Consider the following 23,615-nt stretch of genomic DNA (forward strand, 5'->3'; position numbering starts at 1 on the left):
AAAACATGCGCTGTCTGTGGACTTTATGTCTTTTTGGTTTGTCTGCATGGCCCACAGGCCAACCAAACACCTAATTTACCGGCCACAGCTGCACCAGCTTGGCATGACTTTATGCTACAATATAATCCCTATTTCCTTTACCTCAGCCTTCAACTTGTGAAGCCCATAATGTGTTTTCCTAGTACAGTCTTATATAATATGGTTTTCTGAAAAAGTTGTGTCATACAGATGTGGTGAGGTATGATAAATTAATGTTATGAATGAGATTTCGAAATAGTATCATTTTTGAAATGCTTCAATGTTACATGCTACACATGTTATGTATTATGCATACATGTGGCTTTCTGCCTGTACAAAGACAAGCATAGCATTGATGTTTTCTTCATTATTAAATGAGTTTTCCCTGTTTCCTCCGGAGCTTTCTTCACTCCTACTGTGTGGTCCTGTCTGTCTGTCTCGCACGAAGGCAGGTGGTTTTATTGCGGTCCAATTTCTTGCAGTCTAGACACTTATAAACGCAACATCAGGAATCCAGAAAAACCCAGGATCCCCATATTTCCACGGTTTCCATGTGGATATGTCAAAGTTAGTTTTCAGTTAGGTGTTGACTGTTGGCTCTTTCAAGTGTGTTGAAGTGTTGAAAATACATATATTTTTTCATTAAATTAGGTTTATGCAGTTGAAGTCAAAAATGTACATACACCTTGCAGACTTTGCTAAATGTTAATTATTTTACCAAAGTAAGAGGGATCATACAAAATGCCTGACCTGAATAAGATATTTCACATAAAAGATGTTTGCATATAGTCCACAAGAGAAAATAATAGTTGAATTTATAAAAAATAACCCCGTTCAAAAAAGTACATACACTTGATTCTTAATAGTATTCTTACCTGAAAGATCCACAGCGTTTTTTTTTTTGTGATAGTTGTTCATGAGTCCCTTGTTTGTCCTAAACAGTTAAACTGCCTGCTGTTATTCAGAAAAATCCTCCAGGTCCCACAAATTCTTTGGTTTATCAGCATTTTTGTGTGTTTAAAAGCTTTTCTAACTATGATGTATGATTTTGAGATTCATCTTTTCACATTAAGGACAACTGAGGGACTCATATGCAACTATTACAGAAGGCTTAAACGCTCACTGATGCTTCAGAAGGAAACACAATGCATTAAAAGCCAGGGGTGTAAACTTTTGAACAGAATGAAAATGTGTACATTGTCCTTATTTTTTATATTCACTTAATACTGCCCTTCAAAAGCTACAGAAGATAATTATATGTTTCCCAAAAGACAAAATAAGTTAAATTTACCCTGATTTTCAAATTCAAAAGTTTTCACCCCCTGGCTCTTAATGCATGATTTTTCATTTAAACCTTCTGTAATAGTTGCATATGAGTCCCTCAGTTGTCCTCAGTATGAAAAGATAAATCTCAAAATCATACAGTCATTGTTGGACAGGACAAGAATTTGTGGGACCTGAAGGATTTTTCTGAAGAACCGAAGTCGGTTAAACTGTTCAGGACAAACAAGGGACTCATGAACAACTATCACTAAATAAAAAAACAGCTGTCTATAAAATTATATTATAAAAAGCTGGATACAGTCGAACAGGTCATGACGTCTAAAATGTAACAGGCCAAAATCACCATTTTAAGGAGGAATACAGATATCTTAGCTACTTTTCATGCCTTTTACATTGATTTTGTGTTATATTTTAACATATCTAATAGTTAACATTAGATATATGCTTTACAAAAATTTTATTGTCACAGGAAAAAAAGAAGTGTATCACATTTGTGACAAGCGCAATATATTTTATTTTAATCAGATAGATAAAAGACTCAACCTCAGTAGAAACTGTGATTATATATCAATTGTCTTGAGTGGTTTCATTTTAGAAAAGCTGGATTATTTTGCCTTGATGTAATTTCCCCCATTAGCACCATTCTGACTGGCGACAGTAATGAGTTAAAGCTGCTGGTCTGGTAAAGCTTTCAAACACGTCTCCATATGAGAAAATAAAGAAAGGCACCTTTTTGGCACGATGACATAATTCACACGTCTTTTCCATGCTTCGTTAAAAAATTACATGCCTGGCTTAACTCAGTATCAGGTGAAACTTCTCAAGTGAAACTAGGCCATGAAGAGATACATGTTTACATAGAGTCTGTACCATAACGAAACATGTCATGAAGATGTAGTATGTATTAAGGCGAAGCTAATCGTGGTGTAAATAAAGATGTTTAAAAATGATTTTTCTTAAATATTTATCAGGTTCTTGAACTTTTTAAAACAGTGTGACTGGTGAAAAGATCACGAAAATAAAGTATTGTACAAAAGACAACTCAACAAAGTTACTATTTTTGAAAGCGTATTCATTGCACCATATTATTAAGTGCTCATACTTAGTCATTCAGACAGTGACTGGGCTCCATGTGAGATTGTCTCAGGCACTTTCTGACAACACCAAAGGATGCATGGCCGCCAGAGGAGGATGGGTTTGGTGGAATGGATGGGACTGCAGTATAATAGTTGTGTTTGGGGGAATGACATCATTGTCTGGCAGTCTGTGGGGTTGGAAAACCTCAGCGATCCAGGGTCACAGTCTTAAAATCGTTAGCCCATGCTTACAGCATGTCCTGCCATCTGGCACCGCTGTTACAGAGAGCTCTGTGGAGCCGGGCTACAATAAAGAGGACATTTTTTAGAAAACAGTGCCATTTGAGCCTAAAAATCTTTGGCTGTTTATCATTTCTTTCAAAAACACTTAAATGTTGGGTCTGAGAGATAAAGAATAAAAAATTGATGATAATTTACCCACCCCATGTCATCCAAGATGTTCATGGCTTTCTTCTTTTGTAATGAAATGAAGTTTTTTAAGGAAAACATTCCAGTATTTTTCTCTATATAGTGGACTTCAATGGTGACCAACGGATGCAGCTTCAAAGAGCTATACATAGGAATGTAACAATATCAAAATCTCACGATACACTTGCACTTTGATATAAAACCTTAAGTCAGAAAAAAAGTCAGTCAATTGACTTGAACCTGAACTTTAAAGGGGACTCCACCCTCTTTTTGTTTGTTGTATAATGTCTCAGTCTAAAATGAATTCACACTGGTGTTTTAGGAAGCCAAACAAATTAGAAAATATACATATAATGACAACAATTTTATATTATTCATATGACCGTAATAGCCATATATTGTAAAAAAAATTGCACAATAAATGAAAATGAATATTTCATGAATATTATTTGCTTTACACTACAGTAGGGAAATTACAATACTTCTTTCCTAATTTCTACACTTGAAAGAGATATTTTAAATTTGGACTGCAGAAACATTACCCATTTAAACCACTAGTTGTCAGCAATTCATACTGCACTTTTAAGCTTTCGTTTTGACGGAAATGGCAGTGAAGCTTTTATTTTGACGGAAAACTCCAGCTTCACTGAAAACAGAAAATGTTTCAGGCTAGTGAAATGCTGTAATCATATGCTGCGAAAATAAAGCATAACTAATGGCCGTTGCATTCCCAAATGCACGCTAAATTCACAGCACATGCAATAAATGGGTTCACTGCATTCATTGTGAATTGAGCCACTCTGAGGCATGGAAAACACAGGATCACGAGCTAATCGCCTGAATGAAGTGCGCTTCGCTGTGAAACTTGATCTTGATGAAGGGAAGCCATATTGTGCTTTCGATTTTAGTTCATTTGATAGATACTGTGGGCCAAAACTTTAAAGACCCTTTTATGTTAGAATAAGAAGTTTAAATATATTTTAAAAACTACACATTTGCCCAGAAGATCTATCGTTTCATATCGTCATGTGACCACGATAATAAGAATGTGCAATTAATCGAAATTCGGTTTCGATTTCTGCTTCAAACGATCATGAAAATGCAGTAATTGAGATGAAACGATTATTGCACCCCATTCCCCCTCCCTTTCCAGTGGTGCGCTTTCGCTCCTCCATAAAAGCCTAATTTCACATGCAAATCAGCAAAATCATGTAACGTGACTTTCATAAAACGGGACGTGCTTGATTTATTACGGTTTCTTTGATGTTGTGTTTTCAATAGCGCGTAAGAAAACTTGCGCTGTTCTGCGTATGCGCTCAGAGACAGAGCAGAACACGGACTTGTAAAGTTATCTTTTAGCTCAAGGTTCGTGCCTAAACAGTCAAATACACGCAAAAATATTTCAGAATGAGGCGCTTGGTGATTATTCATGTAAACCCTTGTCAGTTACGTCTTAAATGATCATAAACATTTGAGAATGAAAATACGTGTGTAACAGTATATAGAATCCGTGTGGTTAAAGCAACAACACATAATATTCCTTCTGCCGTCTCTGCCTAATATGAATAAAAATGTAAAAATACAAAGAGAAAAATCACTTACTGCTCTTTAATAAGAAACAAAGCATGTTTAACTATTACAGTGAAGATGCTGTTTTATTTTACATTCAAATAATTACATTCAATTTCTGTAGTATTATTAGACTACTTTAGACTTGCATAAAAGTATTCAGTATTTTTAAAGCATTGTTTTTTTTTGTATGTGTATCTTCTTTCTCGCTGTATTGCTATCTTAAAATTAATCACTGTATAAAGTTTTGGACCCTGTTATAATCGTTTAAATAATTATGATTACAATATTGACCAAAATAATCATGATTATGATTTTTGCCAAAATCGAGCAGCCCTACACGATAATATCGAGATAGTTTTGCTATCGCGATGCCACGATATTGATAATACCGCATAGCCCTAGCTCTACACAATCCCAGCTGAGAAATAAGGGTCTTATCTAGTGAAACAATCGGTAATTGTCTTAAAAAAATTAAAATGTATATACTTTCTAACCACAAATGCTCGTTTTGCACTAGCTCTGCGATGGGAATCCGCGTCTTCACGCATTACGTACAGTAATTACATAGGTTAAAATGCGCGATCAGTTCTTCTTATGTATACTTCGATTCAAAAAGGTAGGGTACGGAAAAAAAATCCATCTCATTTTCTCCTCTAACTTCAAAAACATCTAACAACATTGTTTTAGCTTTTTTTGGTAAAGGGTGATTGAGTTTCTTTGCACGTTTGCTTTGTAAACACTGGGTCGGTACTTCTGCCTACGTCATGTGTAACCTTTCCAATGTGATTACTTACTTTGTGAGGTTAGGCTGGTGCAAGATGAACATTTGTGGTTAAAAGGTATATACATTTTTTTTAGAAAAAGACTGATCATTTCGCTAGATGAGACTCTTATTCCTCAGCTGGGATTGTGTAGAGTCTTTTTAAGCTGAATTGAAACTGCAGTTTGGACCTTCAACCCATTGACCACCGTTAAAATCTATTATATGGAGAAACTTCCTGCAATGTTTTCCTCAAAATCCTTAATTTAGTTTTGGGGAGTGTTATGTGGTGAAGCTCAGTGCAAAATGGAAAATAAAAGCCTTAGCAAATTCTAACCTTAACAAGCTTAGCCAACTTTCACCACACAATGTTATTTACAGTTACTGTTTTAGTGCCTTGTTCCAAAAACTCGTTCTGTAAAAATTATCAGTAATATGCTTTTCCCATAACAGTTTGAGAGAAACTTGTTTAGAGTGAGTTTAAACCATGTAGTCAAAAGTTATGATGTTAGTCCTAACGTGATACTTTATTTACAATAACCCTGTCACAATCTTTTTGTACAGACTATCGTTGAAGATTGAACCTGGGAACAGCTCACCTCGTCTGGTATCCTCCAAAGAAGACCTCGGAGGTAAGGTCTTAATCCCTTCATCCTTTCAGTTTACTTTTCTCAAAAACTCTTCCTGGAAGTGGTTAACTCTACTCTTTTTTGCTGAGTTGAAAAATAGAGGATCATCAGTAATTCAGCTAAAGTACCTCAGCTGTACCTGACCTGGGAGGTGCTGTCATGAGAGATTCTGCAGATGTTAAAGTTGGATGGACAATGAAAGAGTGAGACCCATGTAACCTAGCGTTTGCAGGGTGCTGTAGATCAGCCCCATAGACGCTTGTTTAAACAAAGTTTTTTTTTTTTTTTTTAATTATTCCATGAGTTTATTCATCTCAGTCAGTAGAGTCTTTCTGGATCATTGTGGTCTTTGGTAACTTACAGAAAGACCATTTGTAGGTTAAAGTGAACTAGTGACATATACACCCACAAATTGTTTGTAAAAACACACTAAGTGAATAAAATGTATCTGTGCCTGGGAAAGACACATTTTTATAACTTTATAACTGTAACTTGGTAAGTTTGTGCAGTAAATTACAAATAAATAAATAGCCCACTAATGCCCAGTTCACATTAACAGACTGACACGTTTTTTCATCCACTGTGCAAGAGTAGTTTTTCGTTTTATGCACTAATGACAGAAATTTGACTTATGGATGAATGCTGGAGCAGTTTAGAGTGGAAATAGGTTTTAAAAGAGTGTTTTGACCTTGTACCTCAAGACAAGCATCTGAAGTTAATGTAAGGATTGAATGAAATCATGCTGTATGTCTGTTCCTCTCAAGAAAAGCTGAGCAATTAGGTTATTCCCTATTTCTGACTATCAGATGTTTGAGTGGGAAATTAAACTGCATTGAACATTTTATGGTTGTAACAGCTGTGAGAGAACTGGACAAAGTCATGGAGACATCTAGGTAGAGATTGGTTATGGAAAGAATATGATTTTTCAGTGCAAGTCGTATGATGACATCATTGGTCTTTTTTTTATAGACACGTGCATGAAGCCATTTACATTTTAAATCAGGGATGACTATTTTCCTCAGAATTGCATGATGTAAACTCTCAATTCTCTCAGTTGTGACTTACTGTATAAAGTCCAATTTTGAGGGGAAAAAAGACCGATATCTTCTCAGAATTACGAGTTTATATCTCACAATTCTGACTTAATTCACAGTTGCATGTTATATTCAGAATTGCAAGATATAAAATCTCTATTCTGAGAACATATCAACCTATTTATTTTTCAATATTCTGAAAAATAAAGTCACAATTCTAAAAAAATTGTGTCGCAATTCTGAGAAATAATGTCAGAATTGTGACTTTATTTTTCAGAATTGTGACATTATTTTTCAGAATTATGACTTTATATCTCGCAATTATGACTTTATTTCTTAGAATTGTGAAATAGCTGAAATGGGCTTCCATAGTATATGGCATGACAGTGTTTCTAAAACTAAGCAGGCTGTTTAAGATACATTTCCAGGTTGCATTTTTATTCTAATATTTTATTTTATTATTTATTTATTTATTTATTTTTATTATTATTATTATTATTATTATTATTATTATTATTATTATTATTATTATTATTATTCCAACATGACATTTCCAGGATACTTTTTGGGAGACATTTCTAGGTTGCATTTTTATTCTAATATTTTAGTTTAGTTTAGTTTAGTTTAGTTTAGTCTAGTTTAGTTTAGTCTAGTCCAACATGACATTTCCAGTATACTTTTTGGGAGACATTTCTAGGTTGCATTTTTATTCTAATATTTTAGTTTAGTTTAGTTTAGTTTAGTTTAGTTTAGTTTAGTTTAGTTTAGTTTAGTTTAGTTTAGTTTAGTTTAGTCTTGTCCAACATGACATTTCCAGTATACTTTTTGGGAGACATTTCTAGGTTGCATTTTTAATATTTTAGTTTAGTTTAGTTTAGTTTAGTTTAGTTTAGTTTAGTTTAGTTTAGTTTAGTTTAGTTTAGTTTAGTTTAGTTTAGTCTAGTCCAACATGACATTTCCAGTATACTTTTTGGGAGACATTTCTAGGTTGCATTTTTATTCTAATATTTTAGTTTAGTTTAGTTTAGTTTAGTTTAGTTTAGTTTAGTTTAGTTTAGTTTAGTTTAGTTTAGTTTAGTCTTGTCCAACATGACATTTCCAGTATACTTTTTGGGAGACATTTCTAGGTTGCATTTTTAATATTTTAGTTTAGTTTAGTTTAGTTTAGTTTAGTTTAGTTTAGTTTAGTTTAGTTTAGTTTAGTCCAACATGACATTTCCAGTATACTTTTTGGGAGACATTTCTAGGTTGCATTTTTATTCTAATATTTTAGTTTAGTTTAGTTTAGTTTAGTTTAGTTTAGTTTAGTTTAGTTTAGTTTAGTCTTGTCCAACATGACATTTCCAGTATACTTTTTGGGAGACATTTCTAGGTTGCATTTTTAATATTTTAGTTTAGTTTAGTTTAGTTTAGTTTAGTTTAGTTTAGTTTAGTTTAGTTTAGTTTAGTTTAGTTTAGTTTAGTTCAACGTGACATTTCCAGGATACTTTTTGGGAGACATTTCCAGGTTGGATTTTTATTCTTTTAGTTTAGTTTAGTTTAGTTTAGTTTAGTTTAGTTTAGTTTAGTTTAGTTTAGTTTAGTTTAGTTTAGTTCAACGTGACATTTCCAGGTTACTTTTTGGGAGACATTTCCAGGTTGGATTTTTATTCTTTTAGTTTAGTTTAGTTTAGTTTAGTTTAGTTTAGTTTAGTTTAGTTTAGTTTAGTTTAGTTTAGTTTAGTTTAGTTCAACGTGACATTTCCAGGATACTTTTTGGGAGACATTTCCAGGTTGGATTTTTATTCTTTTAGTTTAGTTTAGTTTAGTTTAGTTTAGTTTAGTTTAGTTTAGTTTAGTTTAGTTTAGTTTAGTTTAGTTTAGTTCAACGTGACATTTCCAGGATACTTTTTGGGAGACATTTCCAGGTTGGATTTTTATTCTTTTAGTTTAGTTTAGTTTAGTTTAGTTTAGTTTAGTTTAGTTTAGTTTAGTTTAGTTTAGTTTAGTTTAGTTCAACGTGACATTTCCAGGATACTTTTTGGGAGACATTTCCAGGTTGGATTTTTATTCTTTTAGTTTAGTTTAGTTTAGTTTAGTTTAGTTTAGTTTAGTTTAGTTTAGTTTAGTTTAGTTTAGTTTAGTGTAGTTTAGTTTAGTTTAGTTTAGTTTAGTTTAGTTTAGTTTAGTTCAACGTTACATTTCCAGGTTACTTTTTGGGAGACATTTCTAGGTTGGATTTTTATTCTTTCAGTTTAGTTTAGTTTAGTGCAACATGATATTTCCAGGATACTTTTTGAGAGACATTTCCAGGTTGCATTTTTATTCTAATATTTTATTTTATTTATTTATTTTCATTCCAGCATGATACATTGTGTATATTAAAACCATGTAAAACAGAATACAATAACATCTGATGATTATAATTATATTTATACATTTTTTATCATATATCTTAGCTAGTATTAATAAGGCAAAATGTAGATTCAGCTGGTCATTATCCTAAAATAGCTCCCGACAGAGAAGTTTTGGTTACATTTGATCTGATTTCATTCCACATTTATCTGAATGATAAAGTAATGTCAAATTGATATGATATTAAAATTGGATTAAAAATAGAAAATGTTGAGGTTGCCAGGGTAATCATATCAATTTAAAGCATCTTGATCAATTTGTACAATTACAATTGTATGTTAATAAACATTGCATTCTTGCTGTGAAATGTGTAAATATGCATTGGTAGATTTCATAGCATATCCCTGTTTGTATTTTTCCATGGACACTCTTGTGAAGTCTCTGTTGTGCACTAAACTAGATGTTTTCTTGGCCCAGATATCTAGTGTTTGAAAGGCCTCTAATGTTGCAATCTTTACAGGCATCACTAGAGCTAGTCGCTTCCGATTGTTAGTTGGGAAGAAAGTCTGTTTTCATTTAGGTAAGGGCTCTTCTTGCCCATTATGAGATCTGTTAACCTTCTATAAAAGACAGTAGGGAATGCCATGATTAACATACTCCTAATAATCAACCAAAGCATTTTCCAGCATTGCAACACATCCCCCTCTGGTTTGATTTTACTGTGGAAAAGGCCTATAAACATAACTGCAGGGAACATTTTCACTGGCTGTCCACTTTTATTTTTTGCTACTTTAGAGTGGTATTTTTGTTTACCAGGCCGGTAATACTGTGGCTGGGTTAAGAAACTGAGCCATCCACTTTGACATGATGCCTAACGTTCTGCTGTGGAGCTATGGGACTGTTTTCAAATGTTAGCCTTCTGAGAGCCAGAGCCTTTGCTAATTATCCACATGTGGCTTTAATAGGTGCTAGTAGGCATTTTATGGTTTTTAGTTTTGAACAGGACAGGAATGGGCTTTACGAATGCAGTTTTAGTAAGCAAGGAGATCTAAGACATTTCAATGGAGAGAGTATATGAGTTTGTGTACTACTTTGACTTGGTGGTGTAATGGTAGTCATAATTTTATATGCGAGTTTGTGTGTGTACAGGACCCTCAGAAGAGTCTGTCTCAGTGCGGTATAACCGACGACCAACCTGTCCTGATACATCAGTGGTTGCCCACCTTCCAACACCACCTCCTGCCCGACACAGGAAGAGCCACAGTCTGGGGAATAAGTAGGTATCACATACATTACGAGAAAAGTTTACCAATGCAATATATCCGCTAGGGATGGGTTTACACATCATTAGATTTATACATCATCTGAAAGCTTAATAAACTAGCTTTTTGTTAGGATAGGACAATATCTGGCCAAGATACAACTATTTAAAAAAAATTGGAATTTGAGGGTGCACAAAAATCTAAATATTAAGAAAATCGCCTTTAAAGTTGTCCAAATCAAGTTCTTAGCAATGATATTACAAATTAAAAATAAAGCTTTTATACAAGAAAATTTACAAAAAATCTTCACAGAACATGATCTTTACTTAATTTTCTAATGATTTTTGATAAAAGAAAAGTCGATCATTTTGACCCATACAATGAATTTTTGGCTATTGCTGCAAATATACCTGTGCTACTTCAGACTGGTTTTGTGGTCCAGGGTCACAATTCGATTGTGATTTACAAGCTTGGGATTCGATTTTCGATTTGATTCGATTCAATCAATATATATATATATAATGACAATTTGATGTTTATCTGCTTACCCCCAGGGCATCCAAGATGTAGGTGACTTTGTTTCTTCAGTAGAACACAAACAAAGATTTTTAACTCCATTGCAGTCTGTCAGTCATATAATGGCGGTCAATGGGCACCAAATCTTTGAGAGTACACAACATACACAGACAAAACCAAATTGAACCCTGTGGCTCATGATGATACATTGAGGTGTTAAGACACAAAACAATCGGTCTGTTCAAGAAACCAATTTTTATTTTTTGGGTGAACTATCCCTTTAAATTACACTTAGTGAAGTTTTAATAACAATAAGGTTACAATTACACACTTATATTTCTACTTCAATTCGTTTTTTGAAAACATTGAAACATTGAAAAACAGTAATAAATTATAATGAATGTATTATATGGTGCATATATTTAGAACTCTAGAGTTCATTTTTATAGCTGACTAAAGAGCTTATGGTCACCAAATATGTTTTTTTCTGAAGTAAATGTGACATTATGTGAAACGGTCATGAAAGTGTACTGTCTTTAGATTTATTTCATTAATATTATATTATCTGCAAGTACAAATATACTTCTGAAGTATCTGAAGTACACTGCACGTGCATATTCAGTACAACTAAATGCACTTATTTTTCACAAGGGAGTAGCTTGCCTGATTGGACTGGCTTTCTTTGTGTTGCAATTCTGTCATCTCTTCTTAGTATGATGTGCCAGTTTGGTGTGGTGGAGAGTAAAAGTGCAACCTTCCCTGCGAAAGAAAAGGCTCGACACCTACTGGACGACAGCTTCTTAGAGTCTCACAGTCCTGTCAGAAACCACACACATGATTCAGTATTTACCAACGGCATCTCACTTGGTACTAAGTTTATTCCTATTGTACACACTCTCATATCTCAGTCTTTGTCCCACTAAGACAAAATGATCTGTGTTCTAATTTGTGTTTTCTCTTGCAACCATAAAATATGACTGCTGTGGTGGAACTGTTTGTATTTATGATTTCTGACCACTAGGTGACAGTAGTGTTAAAGCTTTTGTTACTGCAGTGCAAACTCACACTGATTTCTTTCTTAGTACACCATTTTTCATTCATTGATTTTGAGAGGAAGAAAATGATTTTGCTTTGTCCTGACCTTCATATTTTTTTTCTGTCTGCAGGCAGTAGAGAGAGCTCTTTTAGTGATGAATTATCAAGTACTGTTGAGAGGTAAGGCAAAAACATTATTTATTATAAATTAAAATAGAAAATTAATTGCATTTAGTATGTTTCTGCTTTTAGGTATATCTTTATACTTTGTTCTTAAATCACAACACATTTGCAGTTCGGAATCTCAGCTGTCAGCATTTTTTATTTTTGGCAACATTTATTATTTATTTGTGACACATTCCTCTTCCTGACCACTTTCAGAGGCCGTATGTATGCGACACTTGGTCCAAACTGGCGAGTCCCAATCTGTAACTCTCCCAGAAGTAGAAGTTATATTTATAGGTAAGAATAGAACTGTTACCTGTGTGTCCATAAAGTGCATAACTGAAGTTATGACTGAAATATATTTTAAAATAATGGGTCTTTCTCATGTCTTTGCTATCTTGATCTTCCTATTTTTGTTTCTGTATTGATTTACTGTACATATTGTCATTACATACTTGAGTTGTTCTGCTGTGGGACGTATTGATCTTTATGTTTGATATGACCTGAGGAAAAAATGTCTTCCTTACTTCCTCATCAGCACTCCAGGGGCAGTTTCCAGCTATGAATGCAGTTCTCTGAGCAGTATAACCATTGAAGGGCCCCTGCGAAGAAAGACACTGATGAAGGAGGGTAAAAAACCCACTGTAAGTGTGCAGTCAAATTTACTTGTAAAATATCAAATGCTAAATATGACCCAGTTTTCTACCCTGTAGCCCATTATGATCAATAGGTAAACTTGGATTAATTTATTAGATTTGATATGACTTTGATGTGTTTGTACATCACTCATTTGTATACATTTATTGTCAGTATAAACATGAAGATGAGTTTATGGTTTGTTTGAGGCTTTTACTTACTACTCTTTAAAGGGTTACTCCACCCTAAAATGAAAATGTTGTCAATAATCACTTTCCCATAAAAGCTTTGCTCGATTTCGGAACACATAATTTAATTTTGGATGAAAACTCCAGATTTTCATCCAAAACAGCTTAAATTGTGTTCCAAAGACGAACAAAGCTTTTACGGGTTTGGAACAACATGGGGGTAAGTGATTAATGACAAAATTTTCATTTTGGGGTGGAGTACCCCTTTAAAGGGGTCATCGGATGCCCATTTTCCACAAGTTGATATGTTTCTTTAGGGTCTTAATGAGAAGTCTATAACATACTTTGGTTAAAATGTCTCAATGGTACTGTAAAAAACACTCTTTATACCTTGTCAAAATCAGCCCTTTTTAGAGCGAGCTATTCTGTTGCATGTTCCTTTAAATGCTAATGAGCTCTGCTCGCCCCTCACCTCTCTGCCGTGGGATGACGAGCCGTAATGTTTACTTTAGCCGCGTTTAGCTTCGAAACTTGCTAACAAGCACATTATTAAGAAAGGCCATTTGCAAAGATGCATAAAACCCTTATACTCACTTCTGCTGTGGGTGAAGCTGCATCATGAAGGATTCGCGTGAACACAGACGCATATGTAGATCGGGATCGGCACTTTCCTTTCAAAAACGAAAGTAACGTTTAGCAGCTCAGATGTCAGGAGTAAATGACGACTGCTATGTACATTATTACATCCAACAACAGAACACCTCAGTCGCTCAATCGGAGACTTCCCTTTCTTGTCTTCCCTGTCACACCGACAAGAAGCTAAGAATGACCTGATTTTAAAAAGAGAATATTACTTTTAAATATTGAAAAAATACCACTGGGTGGAATTTTATCATTGTAGGGTGGTTGTGTACTCAGATTGCCAACACACATTAATGTTCGAACAACATGTTTGAGTTTTGCATCCGTTGACCCCTTTAATGTGAATTTTAATCATTTTGACCTTATCAAACATGCAAGTTTGATAAGTAATTTATCAAAACAAGTTTGCAAGGGACTTCTTAATTATTACTTAATAATTACTAAACATACCTCCCATGCACAGAGGCAAAAGGATGTGTTAATTATGCCAGTCTAAAAAGTTCTGATGGAATGAGGAAAAAAAGGGTGTATTTTACAAGGAAAAAGAGAGTGCTCCTACTCTCAGTTTGTTACCTGTATAAAAGAAGTAATCAATCAATCAGATTCCAAACTTTCCACAATGGCCAAGAGCATAGAGCTACCCAAGGATGTCAGGGACAAGATTGTAGACCTACACAAGACTGGAATGGGCTACAAGACCATCGCCAAGCAGCTTGGTGAGAAGGTGACAACAGTTGGTGTGATTATTCGCAAATGGAAGAAACAGAAAATAACTGTCAATCTCCCTTTGTCTGGGGCTCCATGCAAGATCTCACCTCGTGGAGTTTTTTAATGATCATGAGTACGGTGAGGAATCAGCCTAGAACTACACTGGAGGATCTTGTCAATGATCTCAAGGCAGCTGGGACCATAGTCACCAAGAAAACAATTGGTAACACACTACACCGTGAAGGACTGCAATCCTGCAGTGCCTGCAAGGTCCCCCTGCTCAAGAAAGCACATGTACAGGCCCAGTGACCATCTGAAGGATTCAGAGGAGAACTGGGTGAAAGTGTTGTGGTCAGATGAGACCAAAATCGAGCTTTTTGGCATCAAGTCAACTCGCCGTGTTTGGAGGTTATGACCCCAAGAACACCATCTTCACTGTCAAACATGGAGGTGGAAACATTATGCTTTGGGGGTGTTTTTCTACTAAGGGGACAGGACAACTGCACCACATTGACGGGGCCATGTACCATCAGGGCCAGGGCATTGAAAATGGGTCGTGGATGGGTATGACCCAAAACACACAGCCAAGGCAACAAAAGAGTGGTTCAAGAAGAAGCACATTAAGGTCCTGGAGTGGTCTAGGAAGTCTCCAGACTCCAATCCCATAGAAAATCTGTGGAGGGAGCTGAAGGTTTGAGTTGCCAAATGTCAGCCTCGAAACCTTAATGACTTGGAGAGAATCTGCAAAGAGGAGTGGGACAAAATCCCTCCTGAAATGTTTGTTAGAACTACAAGAAATGCCTGACCTCTGTGATTGCCAAAAAGGGTTTTGTTAAGTCATGTTTTGTGAAGGGGTGAAATACTTATTTCAACTCATTAAAATGCAAATCAATTTATAACTTTTTTTTAAATGTGTTTTTCTAGAAAGTTTTCTAATCTCACTGTTAAACCAAACCTACCATTAAAATTACAGACTGATCATATCTTTGTCAGTGGGCAAATGTACAAAATCAGCAGGGGATCAAATAATTTTTTTCCTCACTGTATGTAATCAATCAGTTTTTTTGCACATCGGAAACCATGTGTACTGCTGTCAGGTCTTCATTGTTGGAGGTCTAAATTTCAGTGTGACCGGCCTGGTTGATAGTAAATCAGGAAAGAAAGAAATATGGATAAACAGTCCATAAAAAGTCATGTCTGTTTGACATCTTCAAGAAGAGCACTTAGCCTGTCTCTTATTTTCTCCACATCAGCTCTCGTCCTGGAAGCGCTACTGGATTGTCCTGTCTGGCTCCATCCTCATCTATTTTGGTTCTAAAGCTCTAAGAGCAAATGAGCGAAGACATGTAAGTGATGAATTATTCTCTTAAGTCAGTGTGAAAACAAAGCTTTACTTAGGTAGTGCCATCTAACTGGTTACATAACAAAAATAAACAGTGTAGCCTATTATTATGCTAATTAAAATGTAATTAATTTCAGCTTTAAGAACATGTCATTTCAAACTTTTTTGGCTTAACCTCTTTGTAATTGTGTCTTTTTGTCTCAAGTATAAATCCAGGCCATGTAAAAAGATCACGCTCACAGGTTGGATTGTGGTTCTGCCAGACAACCCTGACCATCCAAACATTTTCCAGCTTACTGATCCTGAAAAAGGTACTGTTATTCATCAGTCTACAACTCAGGCATGAACATATAATGTGTTTGAATTAAAATATAATTCTTCACAAACATAAACAGTTTCACGCTGTGATAGACTAGCTACAAAACAATATTTTTATTCATTTGCTTCATGTTAGTGGTTTCAGGGAAGAAAGAAAACTGGAACATTGTGAAAGATCATCTAAATCCGATCCTGACGCTCAAAGATTAGACATATTTTTTCTGTTAGTTCTATATAGCGCTATCTGTTTTGTCATTGAACTTCTTTGCTGTTTAAATGAAGAGAAAAACATTCTATAATACCCTGAATAAGATCCAGCAAATAGTTTGAGTCAAACAGCATTGATCTGTGAGCACTGGCTTCATGTAGATGTATACAAACAATCTACTCCTGAAGAATGACCAAGTCTGCATAGATTTGATTCAACAAATGCCTTTTTGGCTTTATAAATGGTGGATTTTCTCTGTCACACAACTTAATTTGAATAAACCCATAATGGTTTTCATCTGTGCTTCAGGTAATGTTTACAAGTTCCAGACTGGATCACGTTTCTCTGCAATTATCTGGCACAGACATTTAGCTGAGGCGTGCAGAAGTACAAGACCACAGGTAAAAGTGTATCCTGACACAAAATTCTTCAATAAAATAAATGTGTAATTAACAGGAATATGCAAGAATGTCACATTGTTTTCCACAGATACCAGCAAACCTCATGTCCTTTGAATAGCTGCTTTTTGGCAAGTGGAAAACAAATGATGGAAACAAACCTAATGGAGAAAGACATTGCAGAAGTGGGGGACGGCATGTTGGACCTAACATAGTAGGAAACGTGGCAGCTGTATCTGTTGAAAAAGTTCAGAATTCATTCAAACATTGTAGACACAGCTGTACTGAAAGAGGATGGTATTGTGTCTTGAGTTTAGTGGTAATGCTTTACAATAAGGTTCAATTTGTTAACATCACTTAAAAATGAAAATATACCCACACTCAGATCATCCAAGATGTACAGTAGATGAGTAGGTTTCGCTCATCAGATCCTCTGTAGTGAACGGGTGCAGCTTCTGGCCAAAATACCAGTCCATAATCCATAATAACACTTACTCCAGTAAAAAAGTCCAACTATTTTAGCTTGTAAACACTGTTTCATCTAAACGTATTTCTCTACTAATTCAGACTTTTTTACCGGGGAAAGCAATATCATGGATAGAAGACTTATATTTTAGCTGGAAGCAAGTTTGAAGTACAGCCATTTGTAATGTTTGTTTATCAATATACTACTGTTAATCCTAATACATTAATGTTAGTTCATACAATGATTTATAACTGATGTTAACAAATTGAAACCTTATTGTTAGTTTTACCTGACTGTCTTAAAGGTACATGTGAAATATGTTGTAAATGACATGTATAAATTAACATTGTCCAATAGATGTCTTCATGTGATTAAGTGCCAAAATTACAAACTTTATATTGTTAAATCTCCTAGAATTATGTTCAGTTCATGTTAGATGTTAGAGAGCAAGAGTGAAAGCGTTATACCCCTGGGCAACAGGCGTGGGAACATAAGCGGTCTCCAACATTCATAAAACATTTATGAAAGCACTTCATAAGAGGTGCCAAAAAAAAGTGCACTGTCACTCTAAAAAACGCTGGGTTAAAAACAACCATTTCTGAGTTATTTGGCAACCCAGCGCTGGGTAAATATTGGACAGAAGTTCACAGAAGATAGAGTTTTTTTAACCCAGCTTGTTGGGTTTTATACATTAACTCATTTGCTGGGTTGTTTTTTGACAACCTTTTGAAAGTTTTTCATTTTAAATAATACAAATGCACTCTAAAATCTGTTTATACAAAACCAAATATTATTCAGAAACCAGATATAATTTTTTTATTTTTTTTTTTATTAGTGTGTGCAGGACACTATAGTTCATTTATGTAAGTATTAAGTAAGGATAGCAAAATTAAGTAAACTGTGATATATTATACCTAAAAATTATTCATACAGTGAGTGGACTACCAGTAAAACTGATAAAAAATTATTCAGACACTTTGACCTGACTATGTGTTTTCTCTTTAATTGATAATGCAAGCTTTGTACACCACAGACTGAACCAAATAAAGCATTGCTTGGTAATTAGTCAACAAAGTATTGATAGTTGTGTAAATTTTGTCATACTAACAGTTGTCTGAAATCTTGGGTAGTTGTAATCCATTACATACCTTTCCATCAAAGTTATGACATTATCAAGATGAAATTGCAATGACACAGTTGAACTCTGAGTTCTTGTCATATTTTATTACCAATTTCTAAATGATAGTGAATAAAGTGTGATGATTATGATGAGAGAAATGTTGAAGGTGTCTGAATAAATTTTGGTTTGACTATATATATGACTAGAACAGTTCATATACATATTTGTCAAACGTTGTCAGTTGTTTATTACAATCAGAAAGTGTTCAGAAACATTCAGTAAAGGTTTTAGGACGTGACAGGAGCAGCAAGAGCAGCCAATGTGAATCTGTGGGACGAAAACTGCTATCAGTAGGATGTTCCAGTTAATTAAATGACTTATATTTATGACTAACATTCATTTTTGGAAGTTACATCAAAAACAGCTTTACCTTATCTGTCAGACATTTAAGTTTCAACCTTCAAATACATAGCGTCACCACAGCTGCAACAATGGCGCACTATATCATTAGCGCACTTAAACATTGTTACACAGAGCAGAGAAGTCGCGTCGTGTTTCAGCCTTGGTCGTGCATTTGTTTGGCGGGAGGTCAAACTTCCATGGTGGAGGCGGCGCGCTTTCCGCTTGGAGTGATCCGTGAATGCTGCGATTGTAGAAGGCTAACCAAGCAGACGTTAGCCGCGACATACATTTAAACAAAAAAGGAAAATGACAGATTACAGACGTTTTCCTAGTTATACAGTAATAATCTGATAGGAATACACTGTGATACAAACCTTAATTTCATTCAGGAAGTTTCCCTCAGTCAGTTTTGTCTCAGGACGGAACACAAAATGACCGCTAACAAATCCAGTTTTAACCACTTTGTTTTTCATTTGTTTTACAAGTAAAAATGACCCAGCAGGTGAGTTACAAAAAAAACTACCCAGCACCTGGGTAAAAAAATATTAGAAACAACTCAATAAATTGACCCAACAAGCTGAACCCAGCATTTTTTTTGAGTGTAGAGACATCTGTAGAGACGTCTGATTCTTGTAAAACAGTGTACAAAGGCATATAAAGGGAAATTCGTTACAAAAAGGGAATTTAAATGGCAAATGTGAAACATTAAACTTGTAATGTCACACGGGTATCAGGAAATAAGTGCCAATATTAACGTGGTGTATAGTTCAACTCAAAGTTCTGTATCGTATTTACTTATGAACAAAATATGAGTGATGTCTGATTGTTTGTCTTGACATCATAAAGTGGGCAGGACCCAAAAGGTAGGCTATATAGTTATGGATGCTAATTAGGTTTTCTAGAGATAATGTTGTCAAATGTATATTTAAATGAAGTTCCTTGAGAATGTGAAGGGAAGCAACGTCTTCTGGTCATGTATTCTTTGAAGAAACAACGCTTTAGTGGATGTTCAATATTCACATCTAAAACCTCAGTGTAGTGTTATTTTTTGTTATTATTTCTTTATTTATTGAAATGAACTACATCTCAAAAGGCCTGTATAAATTGTAAAGAACATTGCAAAGTGTAGTATTTTGCACAAAAATTCACAAATTTTTATAAGGTGCAGGAATGAGGCTTATTCTTTCTCGAAGGTGATATTAAGGCACTAAATGTGAAGTGTAGAATGCTTTGTATATTGCAAATTGCAAATGGAGATTACACTTTGTTTGATATTCTGTAAGTTCTCCGGAACGTGCATGGATGTTTTGGACTAACAGGTTTTTTGTGTCACTTCAGTATCAGTATACACTATTGAGGCATGTCTCCAGGAGAAAGCTGTGAATCTGTTATCATTAAAAAATGGGATCAGGCTTTAAATCTTTACACAATACCATTGGCTAACTGCAAGAATCACTTACAAGAAGACTACAACATGTCATGAAGATGAGATGGAATGCTGCTCTCACAGGTTTCGTTCGATTTTGCGTCACGTAAGCAACCATTTCAGCTGTGGTTAGCACATCTGCACTTACGTTATCAGCAAGTAATACTAAGTGGTAGCTACCTCTTTTTTTTGACCATCTGGAAGTTCACTGTATATTTCTGTCTTCTGCTAATGACTGAGTTTGGATGTTCTGTTCGGTTCTCACAATGTGATGTCACTGAATCTTTATATAGTCTATGATGAGCCTAGACCTTTTACTAACTCAATACTTTTGTGTTTGGTGTTTTGTCTTTATGGAAATATATGCCTAATCAAAAAAAAAAAATCAGTATGGTTTGACTTATTTCACTCTTGCATCCTACATGACATAATCACGTAATACCTAATATTGTTTGAGGATGCTCTTTTGTACGCTATCAGTTTTTTCTATCTGCATGTCATTTGTTTGCCATATCTTTGGAATTTTTTTGTCACAGGGCAGTTTTATCTGTAAATATTTTTATCTGCTCTCTTACTGTATGTAACCCATTATGAAAATAATACATAGTAGGCGAAAAACAGTATGTTAAATGTAATATTGTCTGACAAAAGTTGCAGATCCAGATCATTGGCGTCGGAAGCAAAATAAATGTTGGTGGTTCCTCCAACAGAAAAAATTACTGGAGTAATAGAATTTAAGAATAAAGGTGCTTTGAAAGGTTCACAGCAATGCCATAGAAGAACCATTTTTGGTTCCACAAAGAACCATTCAGTCAAAGGTTCTTTAAAGAACCATCTCTGTCTTAACTTTTTTATAGTCTGAAGAGACTTCTAGTTCATTAAAAGAATAACAGCATGCAGGAAACAGTACTACTGTACAATCTACAAACCAGTGTGCTCATAATTGAGATAATACATTCAAATAATATGGTAAGATACACCAATTTGCAATATCAAGCAGCAACCCTGCTGAAAAAAAAACCCCAGCTAAAACCAGCCTAAGCTGGTTGGCTAGTTTTAGCTGGTTTACACTGCACTAGCTAGTTTTAGCTGGTCTCCCAGTCTGGCCAAGCTGGTTATAGCTGGTGGGCCACGTGGTCTCCCAGCCTGACTAGCTAAGACCAGATTGGATAACTAGCTAAAAACTACCAACTGCTTTAGACTGGTTTTATCTGTTTTGTTTTGTTTTTTCCAGCAGGGTTGTGGGAATCCAAATTAAATCTGTGTTACTAACACAAGATAAAACCAGTAGGCCTAAACCATCTTAGCTGGTTTAAGTTTTTTTTTTCAGCAATGCAATGACACCAATTTGCAATTTCAAGCAGCAACCCTGCTGAAAAACCCAGCTAAAACCAGCCTAAGTTGGTCTTAGCTGGTTTATGCTGTAAGTGGCTGGTTTTAGCTGGTCTCCCAGTCTGGTCAAGCTGGTTTCTCAATCTGACCAAGCTGGTTTTACCTGACCAGCTAAAACCAGGCTGGATGACCAGCTAAAAACTACCAAACAGTTTAGACTGGTTTTAGCTGGGGGGTTTTCAGCAGGGTTGTGGAAATCTAAACTAAATCCATGTTACTAACACAAGGTAAAACCAGTAGGCCTAAATCATTAGGCTGGTTTAAGTTTTTTCAGCAAACCTAAAAAGTAGCTGGTTAGCCATCTGATCTCCCAGTCTGACCAGTTAAGACCAAGATGGATGGCCAGATAAAAACTACCAACCAGTTTAGACTGGTTTTATCTGTTTCAGCAGGGTTGTGGGAATCCAAACTAAAACCATGTTACTAATGCAAGATAAAACCAATAGGCCTAAACCATCTTAGGCTGGTTTAAGTTTTTTTTCAGCAACCCTGAACTTAAGTTAACTTAAGTGGTTGGTTTTAGCTGGTTATCCAGCCTGGTCTTAGCTGGTCATAGCTGTCTGGTTGGTTTTAAAGTGGTTTTGGCCACTTTCCTAGCTGGCCAGGCTGGTCTTAGCTGGTCAGACTGGGAGACCAGCTGGAACAACGAGCAAAAAACAGCTAAGGAAGTGGCCAAAACCCCTATACAACCAGCCTGCTGATCAGCTGTGACCAGTGATGCGCGGGTCAGTGGATAAACAACCCGAACCCGACCGACGTTTTCAACTAACCCGCCCGCAACTCGGACCGCAAAATAAAAAAAAGAAAATATTGTACCCGACCCGCTTCCTGACCCGCATGTGTAATATTAGAGCGATTATGCGGTGGAGATGCGTTCATTGTCAAACATCATTCGGCATTAAGGTAATTTTGTCAAAAGAAATGTTCTTGATTACAAGAAAAATACAGATTGTTCATGTTGTGATTTAGTTTGTCTTGCCTTTATACAGATTTAAATAGTTTCATTTTCGAAGTAGGCTTCTCCAAATTATGTCAGATTCTCCGATGTTAAATATGATCATGAGTTATTTTATTTCGATCTAATAAAGGTTAATAAAAAGATTAACCTATAGTCCTAAATATAAGAGACTATAAGGGAATTCCTTTTTTCTTAACTTTTATTCTTCTAAAAATTATCAAGAATATTAAATCAACTTAGGCTAGGTTAACGACTTTTCTTATACAAACATAAGAATGCACTTCAAAATGAATGAATATACATATATATATATTAATTGTATAGCTATAATAGTTGTATCAAATGAATAAGGAAATTATAGTGCCTTGAATTTATAAAGTAGCCTAATGCTTAATTTCGTTCGTTTCGCTCTCTGGAAATGTAAAGAAAAAATACAGTTTTTATTCGGAATTCGTTTTTAATCCCTGGTTTTAAACAAGCATATACATGAGATAATTTATGTATTATTGCTTGAATAAACGTTTAAAAATATTCCTTTATACAGATTTAAATAGTTTCATTTTCGAAGTAGGCTACTCTAAATTATGTCAGTGATTCTCCGATGATAAATATGATCAATAATTATTTTATTTCGATCTACAGTGTAATAAAAGTCAACTTAATAGGCTAGGTTAACGACTTTTCTTATACAAACATAACGAATGCACTTCAAAACGAAGTTTTCATATATAAAATCAGGAATCATGAATATGATAAAATAATATTATATATATATATATATATATATATATATATATAGCCTATTAATTGTGTATGTATATATATAAATTGTATAGCTATAATAGTTGTTAATAATAGGAAATTATAGTGCTTTGAATTTATCAAGTAATGCTCAATTTCGTTCGTTTCGCTCTCTGGAAATGTAAAGAAAAAAGACCGTTTTTATTCGGAATTCGTTTTTAATGGTTTTAAACAAGCATATACACGAGATAATTTATACATTATTGCTTGAATAAATGTTAAAAAATAGTGCTAGAAATTGTATAATTAATGAAATTAAACAGACCTAGGCATTTGAAAAGACATAGTGAAATGTGTCTAATAATTCCAAAAAGAAAGAGAAACATTGGACATAATCAAAATATTCGAGACATTTATTAGGAATGCCATTTTCTTAACAATTAAGATGCTGCATATGTGTTTATCCAGTCTAATCGAAGTTTGCGTCTCTCCCCGACTTTCCCAATAAAAATCCCACCCCCTCTCAGAAAATACATAAAGCTGACATTATATGCGT

The 23,615-nt window shown here is 34.8% G+C and overlaps 1 protein-coding gene across 1 annotated transcript in view; it reads left to right on the forward strand.

The window, feature by feature from the left end:
- ralgps1 (Ral GEF with PH domain and SH3 binding motif 1) overlaps positions 1 to 20,593 on the forward strand; it is a 164,786-nt gene extending 144,193 nt beyond the window's left edge. The window contains exons 12-21 of the mRNA XM_073819499.1: positions 5,704 to 5,771; positions 10,286 to 10,412; positions 11,627 to 11,781; positions 12,081 to 12,129; positions 12,331 to 12,411; positions 12,653 to 12,758; positions 15,542 to 15,634; positions 15,836 to 15,941; positions 16,466 to 16,557; positions 16,646 to 20,593. Of these exons, the coding sequence (XP_073675600.1) occupies positions 5,704 to 5,771; positions 10,286 to 10,412; positions 11,627 to 11,781; positions 12,081 to 12,129; positions 12,331 to 12,411; positions 12,653 to 12,758; positions 15,542 to 15,634; positions 15,836 to 15,941; positions 16,466 to 16,557; positions 16,646 to 16,675 (907 nt within the window). The 3' untranslated portion in view covers positions 16,676 to 20,593. The remainder of the gene's footprint in view (positions 1 to 5,703; positions 5,772 to 10,285; positions 10,413 to 11,626; positions 11,782 to 12,080; positions 12,130 to 12,330; positions 12,412 to 12,652; positions 12,759 to 15,541; positions 15,635 to 15,835; positions 15,942 to 16,465; positions 16,558 to 16,645) is intronic.
- Positions 20,594 to 23,615: the final 3,022 nt, after the last annotated feature.

This window comes from Garra rufa, chromosome 15, assembly GCF_049309525.1.
Source record: "Garra rufa chromosome 15, GarRuf1.0, whole genome shotgun sequence".
Lineage (NCBI taxonomy): Eukaryota > Metazoa > Chordata > Actinopteri > Cypriniformes > Cyprinidae > Garra > Garra rufa.